Source organism: Petaurus breviceps, unplaced genomic scaffold (genome assembly GCF_028583685.1).
Source record: "Petaurus breviceps papuanus isolate PSGF00001 unplaced genomic scaffold, PetGlider_PUasm1.0 190, whole genome shotgun sequence".
Lineage (NCBI taxonomy): Eukaryota > Metazoa > Chordata > Mammalia > Diprotodontia > Petauridae > Petaurus > Petaurus breviceps.
Window position 1 is genome coordinate 3,575,261 of NW_027185810.1, and position 15,760 is coordinate 3,591,020.

Sequence of the window (15,760 nt, forward strand, 5' to 3'; positions counted from 1 at the left end):
TTTTCTTTATACCATTTTTTCAGGTACATATTATTTGTAGCACTGCCACTGATGTGAATTTAACTAGCAAACCAAATTTAATTATGAGGAATATTATTTTACACTCATTTAGTACATCAATAACAAAATAATTCAGATTAATGGAATGAAGAACAATCATTTGGCTTCAGGCCTATGGTAGAGAGGAGAGGTAAAGTTCTTTTTGTACTGTGTTTTAGAGCATTGACAACTATCAATAAACCAGATTCTCTAAACACTTAAGTTACTCCCTGGTGGTGATATGGAAACTTAATGGGAGCATTAGTTCTTAAAAAACTATCATGGTACTAATTAGTTAGCTGTAGCAAGAGCACATTAAACTCTATCTTTAGTTAATTCATCTACTGAAGAGCCTAACTCACCAGCAGGAAGTAATATGAGAAGGAGAAGAATCTCATTCATTAGACAATAATAACTATGTAACCATCTTGTGAGATAGCCAAACAATAAACAACTTAAAGAATTGTTAAAGAGGTGGAATTAGAATGCAAAACTTCCATTTTTTTTTTACTATCATTCCAACTTCAATTAAAAAAACAAAAAACAGCATAAAATGCCAGGCCATAGAAGAGCATATTTCTTATTTTAAATTAAATCAGTCTTTTGAAACTGGTTTACATAAAAGAAGAACTGGAGAAAATTTGGACTACTTCTAGGAGTTATTTTTAAGCATAGAGAGTCATAGAATTTGAATACCCTCTAGTGGCAATATAAGAAGATACAACATAGACTTCTGAATCTTACCAAATGTTCCCATAGAGAATCTACATGGGGTTATTTCAATGAAGCAATATTTCACAGGATCACAGACTTAGAATTGGAGAATACTAAAAGACCATCTAGTCCAATGCCCTCATTTTAAAGATAAGGAAACTGTGGCAAAGAAAAGTCAAATGACTGACACAGGGTCACATAGAGGTATTAAGTATCAGATGTGGAATTTGAATCCAGGTCTTCTGCAGGAGCCAGGGCTTTCCTCCCACTAGGACAAAATAATTATGTGCAGTTAATTTGCAGAAGACAATTTCTCTATACAGGGTGAACCCAAAGTCTTAGTGCAGTTAAATACACTATTAAAATTTTAACTACACTAAGACTTCGGGGACACTGGTATATAACAAATTCTCTCATAGAGTATCATTTGGAACTGTTTTCCTCAGTTTATGAGGCTTTGCTCTCTTATACAAAAAAAGTCTCTTATCACTAATGTGTATTATCTAGATTTTTTAAAAATAGCTAGATCAGTCCTGCTTCCAGTAAATGTAGAGTTATAAGGCTGTATTAACACTATTAGGTTTAGGATTAGGACTTTTCTCCCAAGGCATTCTTTTCTAAATACCAATAAACATACTTTAAAAAGTGAAATAAATAACCACCCACCCACTCCCAATACATAATCCTATACTCCAGATCCCATTTCTTCTAGATTCCCAAGTGAATTTGCTTCAACAATTAGCCTTTCTTCCTCAGCATCTTCAGACTTCTTTCTCATCAGATCCTCCCCTCTGCCTCCAGAAATATCTGAATATATCAAAATAACCTTTGCTTGAGCCTGCTACTTTTACAAGCTTGATTTTTCTCATACCTCATTGACTTATTCTTCCCTGTTAGATCTTTCCTGACTCCTTTTTCTTCTGACCTCTCCCTCTCCCAAACTCTTTCATAGTATCTGGTTCTTTGTTTTTTTATCTTCTATTCAAATGGATTCAACTTGTCAATAAACTAATCAGATTTTCTTCAACCCAGCCCTCAAACCCATGCCTGAGTCTTCCAGTCTACCTCACTTAAACTTGATATTTACCAGAGTGTAATCCCTGATTTTCTTTTTCTTTATGTAACAAGCTCCTTTCCACTCTCATGACTGCAACTATAACCACTAAGCAGAAGACTCCCAAATCTATATACCTACAGTCTCTAGCTCTAGGGCCTCCCCAGGGATGCAGAGGACCCCTGTCTACAGAAACGATTTGATTAAAATCATAGGCAGACTTCCAAGAGCCAAGATGGCAGAGTAAACAATAAATTGCTGCAATTCTCCCATATTCACCTCCCAACAACCACAAAAGAGCAACCTAAAACAAATCCTAGCAAGGCAAAAGCAGCAAAAAGATGAGTAAAACAATCTTTTAGTCCAAGAAACTTAGAAGATCACCAAAAAAGTTCCGTCTCACCCAGGCAAAATGGCAACGCAGTCCAGGATAGGAGGCATCCCAGTAAGCCAGCAGCAAGCCCAAACTCAGCAAAGCAGAGGGAGATCCTGAGCCTCTGAGATGCCATACCAGTGCCACATTGCAGCTTCAGCTCCTGGCCTACAGAGCATTGGGGGACCAAGCACCAGTATTAGGGGTAATCGCTCTTGCTTTAACCTGCTTGGATCTGGATTGCAGTCTAGGGTGGAGGTCCTGGGGTGTGTATCCAGCTTGCCAGAGAGTGTGGAGACCTCAGAGAGGGCACCCATTTAATACCTCTGGCAGCTGAGAAAACCCCAGCGTTTGGGACGAAAGCTCCCCTGTATGGTGGCAGAAAGCCCAGGGGTCAAGTGACTGAGAGGTGACATGACCAGGCAAAGGAAACAAAGCAGACAGAAGATTCCAACATTAGACTCCTATTTTGGGGAAAAAAGGAGCAAAGCATGGAACAGGAGGAAGACGGTGAAGTCAGAACTCCTACACCAAAAGCTTCAAAGGAAAATACAAGCTGGTTACAGGCCATAGAGGACCTTAAGAAGCAGATAAGAGAAGTGGAGGAAAAATTGGGAAGAGAAATGAGAACAATGCAAGAAAATTATGAAATGAGAGTCAACAGCCTGAATGAGGAAAATAACACCTTAAAAAATAGACTAACTCAAATGGCAAAAGAGGCTCAAAAAGGCAATGAGGAGAAGAATGCCTTAAAAAGCTGAATTTGCCAGATGGAAAAAGAATTTCGAAAGTTCAATGAGGAGAATCATTGCTTCAGAATTAGACTGGAGCAAATGGAAGCTAATGACTTTATGAGAAATCAAGATGCTGTTAAACAGATCCAAACAAATGGAAGAATAGAAGGCAATGTGAAATATCTCATGGGAAAAAACCACTGACCTGGAAAATAGATCCAGGAGAAATAATTTAAAAATTATTGGACTACCTGAAAGCCATGATCAAAGTAAGAACCTAGAAATCATCCTCCAAGAAGTTCTCAAAGAAAACTGCCCTGATGTTTTAGAGCCAGAGGGCAAAATAGAGGTTGAAAGAATCCACTGATCACCTCTTGAAAAAGATCCCAAAAAGAAAACTCCTAGCAATATTATAACCAGGTTCCAGAATTCCCAGATTAAGGAGAGAATATTACAAGCAGCCAGGAAGAAACAATTTGAATATTGTGGAAACACAATCAGGATAATCCAGGATCTGGCAGCTTCTACACTGAGGGATCGAAGGGCTTGGAATATGATATTCCAGAGGGCAAAGGAGCTGGGATTAAAACCAAGAGTCACCTACCCAGCAAAACTGAGTATCATGTTTCAGGGGAAAATATGGTCATTCACTGGAATAGAGGACTTTCAAGCATTCTTGCTGAAAAAACCAGAGTTGAATAGAAAATTTGACATTGAGGTACAGGAAGCAAGAGAAGCATGAGAAGGTAAACAGTGAAAAGAAATCATAAGGAACTTTTATCAAAGTTGAACTATTTTTTTCTACAATTCCTACAAAGAAAAACAATAATTGTAACTTATGAAACTTTTCTCAGTAGTTGAAGGGAATAGAAATATATATATATGTCTATATGTGAGAGTATATGGGCATATGAATACATATGTGAATGTGTGTATATATGTTTACAGGTATACATAGATAGAGGGCACAGGACCAATTTAACAGGAAGGGATAATACTTAAAAGGTGAAATTAAGAGGTGAGAGAGGAATATAATGAGAGGAGATGGGGAGAGACAGAATGGGGTAAACTATCTCACATAGAAGAGGCAAGAGAAAATGGCTACAATGGAGGGGAAGAATAGGAAGGTGAAAGGGAATGGGTCAACTTTATTCCCATTGAATTTGGCTTGAGGAGGGAATGAAATACACACTAAATAGGGTCTCTCACCCTACAGGAGAGTAGGGGGGGGAAACGGGATGAAAGGGGGGGAATTTGGAAGCACCCACTTTTCAAAAGGGATGGGATCAAAGTAGACAATAGAACAAGTGGGAGGTGGGATAGGAGGGAGGGAAATATAGTCAGTCTTTTACAATATATCTACTATGTTATTTTTTGCATTAGCCACACATGTACAACCTATACTTATCTTCCCAGTAAGGGTGGGTGACAAGGGAGGAAGGGAATGAATCTGGAATTCAAAGTTTTAAAATCAAATGTTTAAATATATATATACTATTATTAATACCATTTTACATGTAATTGGGAAATAAGATATACAGGCACTGGTCACAGAGGTCCACCATGCCCTACAGGAAAAGTCGAAAGGGGTTTGGGAGAAAATATGGGAGAGAGCAGATTGGAGGAGGGGATATCCTGTGGGACTGCTATTTTGGGGCAGTGGGTAGGGGAAAATGGAGAGAAAATTTGTAACTCAAAATCTGGTGGAAATTAATGATGTAAATCAGGAGTTAATAAAGCATTTGGAAAAAAAAAAAAGATACAAGGCATTGGTCTAAACCTAATTTCTGCCAAACTGCTATCCAGTTTTCATGGTAGTTTTTGTCAAATAGGAAGGCTTTCCCCCAGTAACTGAAGCTTTTAGATTTATCTATTACTATACAACTGTTTTTTGATTGCTTCTACATATTATATACCTAATCTATTGCAGTGATTGACCTTTTTTTCCTTAACTCAGAACAAAATGATTATATATGTGTATATGTATATATATGTGTGTGTGTGTGTGTATACATATGTATATATATATATATAGTATTTTATTTTTCCCAGTTACGTGTAAAAACTATTTTTAACATTCATGTTTTAAAATTTTGATTTCTAAATCTTCTCATTTCTTCCTGCCTCTGACCTACCCCTGAGAGGCTAGGACAGGATATCAATTAAATACGTGAAGTCATTTACACATGAAGTCATTTTACATGAATTTCATCATTATTCATCTAAGTCAATAAAATACACAGACTACAGTTTCATTTCCCACAGCCAGAACAAGACTGGAACCCAAAAATGGCAGTAAGAACCAGAACTGATGTGTGGGAAGCTTCTTTGTTAAAGTCTAAATAACCTTGTCAAAAAGGAAATAGTTTGTGTAGTGTGATCTGAAAAAAAAAAAAAGTTATAACTGGCCAAATGAAAAAGGAAATACAAAAGTTAACTAAGGAAAACAATGTTAGAATTGTGTAATGGGAAGCTAATGACTACATGAAACATCAAGAATCAATTAAAAAAATTTCAAAAGAATAAAAAATAGATGAATATGTAAAATACCACATGTGGAAAACAACTTACCAATAGATTCAGGAGAGGCAATATCAAAACATTAGACTACCTGAAAGTCACAACTAAAAAGAGGATCTGGACAGCATCTTTCAAGAAATTATCAAGGAAAACTACCCTGATATCTGGGAACCAGAAAGCAAAATAGGCATTGAAAGAATCCATTTATCACCTCACAAAAGAGATCCTAAAATAAAAACTCTAAGGAACATTATAGCCAAATTATAAAATTAATCAAGTCAATGAAATCCTGCAAGTGGTCACAAGGAAGCAATTCAAATATTGGGGAGCTACAATCAGGATTATACAGGAGTTGGAAGCTGCAACATTAGAGGACCACATAATATTCTGGAAGGCAAAGGAGCTAGGATTACAAGCAAGAATCACCTACCCAGTGAAATTAAGCATAATACTTCAAGGGAAAAAATGGTCATTCAATGAAACAAAAGGATTTCAAGTTTTCATAAGGAAAAGACTAGAACTGAACAAAAAATCTGATCTCCAATATCAAAACCCAAAAGAAGCCTTAAAATGGAAAAAGGAGAAAGAAAACATAAGGTATTCAATGTAATTGAACTGTTTACATCCCTACATGGGAAGATGATAATTTTAATTCTTAAAAATTGTACCACTAATAGTAAAACTAGAAGGAATATAGACAAACAGTATGAGTATAAGGTGAATTTGAAGAAATGACATAGTAGAAAAAAAAAACTAAGGTATGCGAAAGAAGTACTCTGGGTGCAGAAGGAAGAGAGAACTAGAATAGGGTGGCAGATTGTAGGGGGACCAAGCAACCAGTCTGAGGGGTAATCACTCTTGCTTTAACCTGCTTGGATCTGGATTGCTGTCTAGGGTGGAGGTCCTGGGGAGCATGAGATATGTCTACAAGTATACATAGACAGAGGGCACAGGTCCAATTTAATAGGAAGGGATGATACTTATAAGGTGAAATTAAGAGGTGAGAGAGGAATATAATGAGAGGAGACGGAGATATAGAAGAGGCAAGGGAAAATTGTTACAATGGAGGGGAAGAACAGGAAAGCAAAAGGGAATGAGTCAACCTTACTCTCATTGAATTTGGCTTAGGGAGGGAATGACATACATACTGAATAGGGTATCTCACCCTACAGGAGAGTAGGGGGGAAGGGGTTGATGGAAGAGAGGGAAGACTTGGGGGGAGGGAAGTTGGAAGCACCCACTTTTAAAAAGGGACAGGATCAAAGTAGAGAAAAGAACTGGGGGGTCAGATAGGATGGAGGGAAATATAGTCAGTCTTTCACAATATATCCACTATGGAAATGTTTTGCATAGCTACACATGTACAACCTATACTTATCTTCCCAGTAAGGGTGGGTGACAAGGAAGGAAGGGAAAGAATCTGGAATCCAGAGTTTTAAAATAAAATATTTAAAAATATATATACATATTATTATTATTTTACATGTACCTGGGAAATGAGATAAAAGAGAGAAAACAAAAAAAAATTTTACAACCAAAAAAAAAAAACAAACAAACCAGAATCCTACAATACGTTGTTTACAAAAAACACACTCAAAGCAGACAGACATATACTGAGTAAAGGTAAGGGGCTAGAGCTGAATCGATTATGCTTCAGTTGAATTTAAAAAAGGGGGGTGGGGGTAAGCAGCAATTCTGATCTCAAATAAAGCAAAAACAAAAAGAGACCTAATTAAAAGAGATAAGGAAGGAAACTACATCTAGCTAAAAGGTATCATAGACAATAAAGTAATATCAAGTATAGATGCAGTGAGTGTTCTAAGTATCCATATTCTTTTTATTTTTTAATTTTTTAAGCAATCGGGGTTAAGTAACTTGCTCAAGGTTACACAGCCAGTTATTTCTGGGTGTGGTGCTAAGTATTGGAGCCTGGATTTGATACCCAGGTCATCCCGACACTGGGGCCGGTGCTCTTACTCACTGAGCCACCTGGCCTCCCCTTAAGTACCCATATTCTTAAAGAACTTGACTTACAGGTTCATGACCAAACAAGAGATGGAGACAATTGTGAAATGTAAAATAGAACATTTTGATTATATTAAATTAAAAAGAGCCAAGATCAGAAGGAAGGCAGACAGCTGGGGAACAATTTTTTTTCTTTTTTTTATTTTTTAATTTACATCATTTATTTCCACAAGATTTTGAGTTACAAATTTTCTCCCCATTTTTCCCCTACCCATCACCCAAAAACATCGATCCCACTGAATATCCCTTCCCCCAATCTGCTCTTTCCCACATTTTCCCCCACCCCCCTCCAACTTTCCAGTAGGGCACAGTGGATATCTATACCCCAGTGCCTGCATACCTTACTTCCCAGTTACATATAATATAATAATAATAATATATGTATATTTTGAAAAATTTGATTTTAAAACTTTGAATTCCAGATTCTTTCCCTTCCTCACTTGTCACCCACCCTTACTGGGAAGATAAGCAATTCAATATAGGTTGTACATGTGTAGCTATACAAAACATTTCCATAGTGCATACGTTGTGAAAGACTGACTACATTTCCCTCCATTCTATCCGACCCCCCACTTTTTCTATTCTCTACTTTGATCCTGTCCCTTTTCAAAATTGGGTTCTTCCAACTTCCCTCCCCCACAGCCTGCCCTCTCTTTTATCATCTCCTTCCCCCCTACTCTCCTGTAGGGTGAGATACCCTAGTTAGTGTGTATGTCATTACCTCCCTAAGCCAAATTCAATGAGAATAAGATTGACTCATTCCCTTTTGCCTTCCTGTTCTTCCCCTCAATTGTAACCATTTTCCCTTGCCTCTTCTATATGAGATAATTTACCCCATTCTGTCTCTCCCCATCTTGTCTCATTATATTCCTCTCTCACCTCTTCATTTCACCTTTTAAGGATCATCCCTTCCTGTTAAATTGGTCCTGTGCCCTCTGTGTATACACACACATATATACACACATTCACATATGTATCCATACGCCCATATTCCCTCCTATATAGAAATATATATGTATATGTGTGTGTGTATTTCTATTCCCTTCAATTATTCTCATACTGAGAAAATTTTCATAAGTTACAATTATCGTTTTTCCACGTAGGGATGTAAATGTACCAAGATGTCAAAAGAAAATCCTCAAATTCAGCAATAATGTTTTGGTGCTTATTTCAGGTCAGAAAATCAGAATTTGACTATCCATGTTGTCTACACTATAAGTTTTTGACTGTACCTGATGGCTAGCATAGCTTCAACAACTGAACCACATTTAACAATGGCTACTGAATCTGGAACTATCCTGTTTAATTCAAGAAAACTGGCTGACTTTAATTTAGATATATTTAGATATTCACACATCCCATACAAATACGGTAACATGCATTTGGTTGTGCAGGTCATTCATAATTACTTTTGTTTTATTCTCCATGTTTCATTTTTATCATAATAAAATTTTTGTGCCTATGATGAGCAAGTAAGGGTCCCATCTGCTTGCGTTTAAGGGCAGTACTGCTCAGTTCTTTCACAAGTTCCAGGAAAATGGTTTATACCAGGAAGCCTCACTGCACTGCTATGCTGCCCATGCCACAGATATCCAGAGTTCTATTTTCTGAAAATATTTTCAAAACCATTTCCATACCATTCCAGGAATAGGGAACATACAGCAAACATTCCTAGAATGGGTAAATAGGGTATCTTGTTTGTGGAACAGCAAGGAGACCAGTGTCTCTGGACTGAAGAGTATGTGTGCAGTCTTAAGCATAAGACTGGAAGTGTAAAGGGGGATGAGCAGGTAATGAAGGGTTCTGAATGCCAAATAGTGAATTTTATATTTAATCCATGAGGTGATAGGGAACCTGCCACACGTTCCAATTGTCTCCAGACTTGGAGAAGTAACTATTAAGAGTTCAAGTTCCTCTTTTAATATTGGGTAGAACAGAGTAAGGTTGCATAGGATGAACAGACATGAATGGATTATCATCAACATTGCTGTTTCCCACATGTTTCCTGGTTTTCTACCTCTAAGTCTTCATTTACTCTGTTTCCTTTACTGGGAGTGTCCTCACTTACTCCCCCTGTCTGATTCCTACCCATTGGTCTAGGCTTCCTACCATTTCCTCCTTGAAGCTTTCCTTTCTCTCCCCCATAAACCCCAAAATATGTTCTCTTCTGCTTATAGAAGTCACCAAGCCTAGTTGAAAAAGGACATCAGACCATGGAGTCCAAACCATACCTGAATGAAAATCCTCCCTATAACACACCTCATAAGTGGTCATACAATTTTTTATTGAAAACTTACTATAAAGAGTAACCTACTACTGTCTCCTAACCTATTTTATTTTTTGGATAAGTCAAATCATTAGGAAAGTTTTGTTTTAATATCAAGCCTAATTTGCCTCTTTGCAATTTCTAGTCACTGCTCCTAAATTTACTCCTTTGGGCTGGGCAAAACAAGCTGAATTCCTCTTCTATGTCCTAGCCTTTCAAAGTAAATACAATTATCACGTTTCTTCTCTATCACCTCTTCAGGTCCTCTCTTTTCCAGGGTAAGTCAATTCCTTTAACTTATCTTTATATTAAATGATCTTGAGGCCTGTAATGGTAATGGGAATTTGAAGATTTTCCCTGACCCCTAATAAGCCAAATGTAATCACATGAAGTCTGTGGTGAGAGGGGTTTGCTGAAGGGTAAAGCATAACCCTCAGGAAGCTGGAAGTCAGAGCAGTTAGAGCTGGAGGGAGAAGATGACACCACCCAAGAAGATTAGGTAGGCATTGTGAGTGTTTGCCCCCTGCTGTGACAGCTAGGCTTGTGAGCGTTCATCATCAGACTAAAAGATGGTGTGGTTCCCTGCTGTGCTATGGTATATTAACCTCTTTGTTGCTATGATGAATTCGATTTTCTGGTGTCTGAATAAATGTTTTGCTTCTGTCTTCTCTATGGAGAATCTATCATATTTTGTGATTGAGAACTATGCCAGCACCAGCAAATTTACAGTCACAATCAGCCCTTCATAATTCTGGTTACCCTCCTCTGAACAGTTTCCATCTTATCAATGTGCTTCCTAAAATGTGATGACAAGAACTTGTACAATACTCCAGATATACTCTACAAGAATAAGAGGAGAGATATTAACAAAGACTTTGCTAAAATTTAGGTAGAAAATATCTACAACATATAATAAGCCTGGGGAAACTTTTCTTGGTAACCTCCAAATCCTTTTCTAGATGCTCATTATCTGTCTCTTTAATATGGTCTAGAATTTTATAGGGAATCAATGTGAGGCTCACTTGCCTATAGTTTCTCGATTCCATTCTCTTCCCTTTTTTGACAACCTGACAAAAGTTTGACAACCTTTGCCCTTCTGGATCTTATCCTGAAGAGCTTCTCCTATTCCAGTCTTTCAAAGACCACTGAATGTGATTCACTAAACACTGGCCAGTTCTTTCAGTGCTAGGATATAGCTCATCTGAGAGGTGAAATGACTTCATGAAGACAGCAAAATCCTCTCTTACTATCTCCCTGTATCATTTTTTGGTTATCAATTCCCTATTATTTTTGTCCTTTTAAAAAGAAATCTCTTTAACTCCATAATTTCTTTAACTTCATTGCATTAGTTATTTTTGTATGTGCCATTTCCCCTCCTAAATCAAAGTATCATGAATAAAGGAGATTTTATTCTTTTCTTTTTTTTAATTCCCCCCTTGGGTCTAACAAAGGGTCTTTCAAAAATGTTGGATCTTTAAAAAACTGTTAAATTAATTTTACTACTACATTCCCAAATAAACAGTAAAGACTTAGGGGAAGATCCTTGATGGTAGAGACCATATCTTAGATTTCTTGCCGATTTTCCACAATGCCTACTAGAGTTTTAAATACATAGGTAAGCATTCAATAAATACTTGTTGATTGACTTCCATTTATATAATCACTTCCTGACTTCTTTTTTTGGATAGAATTTGGGATACCTATACCTATTCTTTATAGTTCAACAACATATGAAAGAAGTTCTCAGAAGACCTTTCTATTAGATACTAGCTGAAGAATACTGTTGACTACTGAATTTTAGAGCTATAAAGCACCTCAGAGATCTAATTGAACAGAATGGAAAAAGCATTAGCTTCCCAAGTTAATAAAATGTGAAATTGCCCACTCACAGTCAAGAGAAGACTCTAAAAGCAAAAAATTGAATAATTTTTTCTTTTAAGTTTTATCACTTGGATTCTGCAGGAAAAGGCATGCTAGTGGGTAAAAAAAAAATCCCATTAAAGGGGAATTCATGTTGCCCCATATGGTTTTCTTCACCTTTCCTTAATAAAATCTCTAAGTGAATGAAAGGTGTTAGCTTGAACTATGACTCTTAAAACAAAGTAGAGCTTTCACTTTTTTCCCTTTCCAGATAAAGTTAATAATAATTCTTCAAGAATACATTCCATTCCCCTGTCCCCACCCCCACTGGCTTCCTCTTAGCCTCCAAGGGATGCTCTTAATGCTGCTTCTTTTTAGGCACTTGCTGCTGGAGACAACTAGATGGAAGATTTGTATTGGACCAGACAAGTTCCAAGTTCAGGCTGCCTAAATTCACTGTCATTTCTGCTGCAACCAGAATTTAGGAGACACTTTCTTCTAAAGATATGTCCTCTATACTTCTTGCCCAGAATCCTCTTCAACAGTAAGGCAATTCATAGTGGAATAAAGATGTCAGTAACTGTGACAGCACAAAAAACTAGTTTACAATAAGATTAGACTGATCAGGAATGCAATTATGGGTAAAAGATGCTGAGAGGTACATTTCAGTTCTGCCCATCTCAGAAATTTAATTTCTTGATTCTAGAGCCTACTGTCTAGTCACCCTAAACTTGGTTAAAAAAGAAAAATGAATAAAATAATTACATTAATACTTATAGGATGAAAGCTGAAGATATCTTGTGGCCTTTAAAAAAAAGAGCAAAACAAAAGCACAGGAACATTAACAAAGTGGGAATCAGGAGAAACAAGAAGCAACAAAAAAGATGAGCTTTTTGATGTAAATTTACACTGAGCTATTTTGTTTGCATTCAAGAGTTTTAGTTTTTGTTCTTTTTTCACAAGGCATTTATTTTATAGGAGTAGCTAGGTGGTACAGCAGATACACCACCGGACCTGGAGTCAAGGAAGACCTGAGTTCAAATCCAGTTATGTGACCCTGGGTAAATCACTTAATCCATATTTGCCTCAATTCCTCATCTGTAAAATGGGGACACACTGGAGAAGGAAATGAAAAACCACTCCAGTATCTTTGTCAAGAAAACCCCATTGACAAAGTCACACAGAGTCCCTATTAGCTATTTCTAAATTAAATTATGCATCTTTTAAGGTACTTATTTTTACCTGCCATAGATAAATGAAAAGCAGTTCCTTACTGGTAAGTATAAGATAATATTCAAGTAATATTAATAGATTATTTTAATAACCAAAAGTGGCAGCAATTTAAAATGCCAATAAGTAAAGTCAAGTTAGTAGTAGTAGTAATAATATCAACCTAAACCAAAAGGACATTAAGTTGGGGTTTTTTTTTTTAAGGAAATGAAATTGGTTCACCAAGAAATGCCTACCACGGACTAGAGAATATAACAAATTTAAGGCAGAAGTGATATACTTTGATCATAAGAGTATTTCCTAATAGTATCCGAGGTTTAACATGATCTAGTGGATAGAGCACTGGACTTAGAGTGTGGCATACCTAGAAATTCTGCCTCAAACATTTACTGGAATTTCGACCTAGAAAAGTCATTTTAACCTTTCTGAGATTAGGGAGAACACTGACTTTGGAGTAGAGGACCACAGTTCAAATTCCACCTCTGATGCTTATTTATGGGACCTGGGGGGAATTGTTTAACTTCTCAAGGTCTTGGGCTTATCATCTGTAAAAAAAAATATTTTTTGTTTTGCTTTCTCATTCTTAAGAAATGAGAAGTAATATAAAAACCATTCTAGAATGTATTTTTAAACTCTTTGCAAGTAGTACACTAAATTTAAAGTTCTCCAATGAACTTCAACATGATTCAACATGAACTTCAACCTTTCAAATCTCATCCAAAAAATAAAAGAATCCTAGTACAGTAAGGCTCAATTTGCTACTAGTTCATCTTGGATGCAATCCACACATGCTATGACTAAATACAACTGTAATGAAAATATCCTTATTTGTTATATAGACCATAGAGTATTCCAATGAACTGAAAGCTTGCTGACTTGGAGTTTAAGGAAAGAAGAAATACAACCTTTCACCAAAGGAAAGAAAATCATATTCTCTAATAAGAAGCATTTCTATTTAAAAGACCATTTAATGACTTATCAAATTACCTTCATGCCTGAATTCCCTTTTTAAAAAATAAGGAAATAGTATATAAATCAAGGAGAGTAGATTCTAGGGTACTAGACTGAAGATAATCTATTTTTATACTCTATCTAACAGTTTTTTGGTCACATTAACTGAAAAGTGTTCTCTTGCATAAATAACCTTTTTCCTTCTCTTTTGAAATGAAATTGGATTTTTATTACGAACATAATTATCAACAAACAACAAAGAAGGCTATAGGAATCTGTGAACTTCTCTTAAATGCAGTTTTCTTTAAAAGCGTAAAATGAATTTAACAAGATAGTGACTCTTACTTTTCCATTCATGCCGCCAATATTACAAACATAATCAGCAACTAGCTAGCTACTCTAAATTTCAATTCTTGAAGAAATCAGTATGATCCTAAAAATGTGTGAAGATTTGGCTATGTTAAATATGAAAATAATTTTCTTAACAGCTAGAGAAAAATATGGACAGGATATGATCAAATTTAACTCACAGAGATATAAATATATAGGTATAGATATATATGTCTGGAGCTAGAGATAGGTTAAGTTACCTTATAGTTTCCTTAAGAACATATTATTTTTATACCGTGATGCAATGAACCCTGATTTATTGGAGCCCAATTAGAGATAGAACCCTCAGTTGACCAAAATTTTTCTCTACTACTCTTATTATGAGAAAAAAAAAAGCTGATTACAAGAAAACAAATTCTGAATAAGGATTTAAAAAAAAGAAACAACTTTCTGGATATATCTTAGGATGAGCATACATTCAATCCCATTTTCTACATATAAACTATTATGCTACATCAACATTGTATCACTATAATATTAAACGATATTTATCATGACAATCCTGAGGTAGTACAAGAGCCTTTTATCATGAAAGAAAGAGTAAATTATTTTTGTTGTACTGATTTCAGACAAAGCATACTGCTGTATTTTGAAGATATTTTCAACAAATGTTGAAATAAAGATTTTTCTGCTGAATTCATGCTAAATAAAAATTTAAATTAGAACATTTGATTGCTGAAGCATCCTATTTAATCAAGGTTCTACCATATTCCAAAAGACTACTGAAATTCAATCAGGTTTCTGCTTTGATCATTTTGGTTCCTGCAAGGAATATGTAGAAAAACAGAAAACTTACTCAAATTTGCAGTCATGGATTCTAGATCTGCTAACAATCCTGGAATCTGTTGGAGCTGTTCTTGTAATTCTATTAAACTTGTCCTCTTTTTCTCCCAGTGTACTGAAAGCATCACCACTTCAGTATCCACTTGCTGCAATATATGAGAGACATAGCATATCACAGATTTTAACTATTAAAAAACAATAGTTTCCATAGAAAAGGTTTTATCCATGTGACTGTCTTTACACTAACTGTTGAAAACATCTTGCTCAGAAAGAAACTGATGTAATTCTCTTTTGTTGAAGTGATTGTTTTTAATAGGCAGTGCAGGAAACCTCAAATTACTGCTTATTCCAAAGAAGTTCAATCAAGAGAAGAGAAATCTAAGGGGTGGACCTAGAAATTGCTTCAAATGTACCCTACCTCAAGCAAACCATATATTTGAATATCCAAGTTTATCCTCTCCCCAAAAGGGTTTTTTTTTTCCTTAGACAGTGAACTGCTAACTAAATTTGGCAAAGTTGCGGGACAAAAAATAAACCCACATAAATCCTTGGCATTCCTCTAGATTTCTAGCGAAATCCAAGAGATAGAAAGAGAAATTCCACTTAAAGTTACTGTAGACATTATAAAATATTTGGGAATCTACCTGTCAAAACAAACCCAGGACCTATATGATTACAACTACAAAACACTTTTCACACAAATAATGTCAGATCTAAATAATTGAAAAAATAACAGTTGCTCGTGGCTAGGTTGAGCTAATGTAATAAAAATGATAATTTTACCTAAATGAATTTACATATTTAGTGCCATACCAATCAAG

The 15,760-nt window shown here is 35.9% G+C and overlaps 1 protein-coding gene across 3 annotated transcripts in view; it reads right to left on the minus strand.

Moving 5' to 3' along the window:
* Positions 1-15,760, minus strand: part of DTNBP1 (dystrobrevin binding protein 1) — a 187,768-nt gene that overhangs the window by 132,517 nt on the left and 39,491 nt on the right. For all 3 annotated transcript variants that reach the window (XM_069092444.1, XM_069092443.1, XM_069092441.1), the window contains exon 5: positions 14,953-15,085. In XM_069092444.1, coding sequence (XP_068948545.1) covers positions 14,953-15,085 — 133 coding nt within the window. The remainder of the gene's footprint in view (positions 1-14,952; positions 15,086-15,760) is intronic.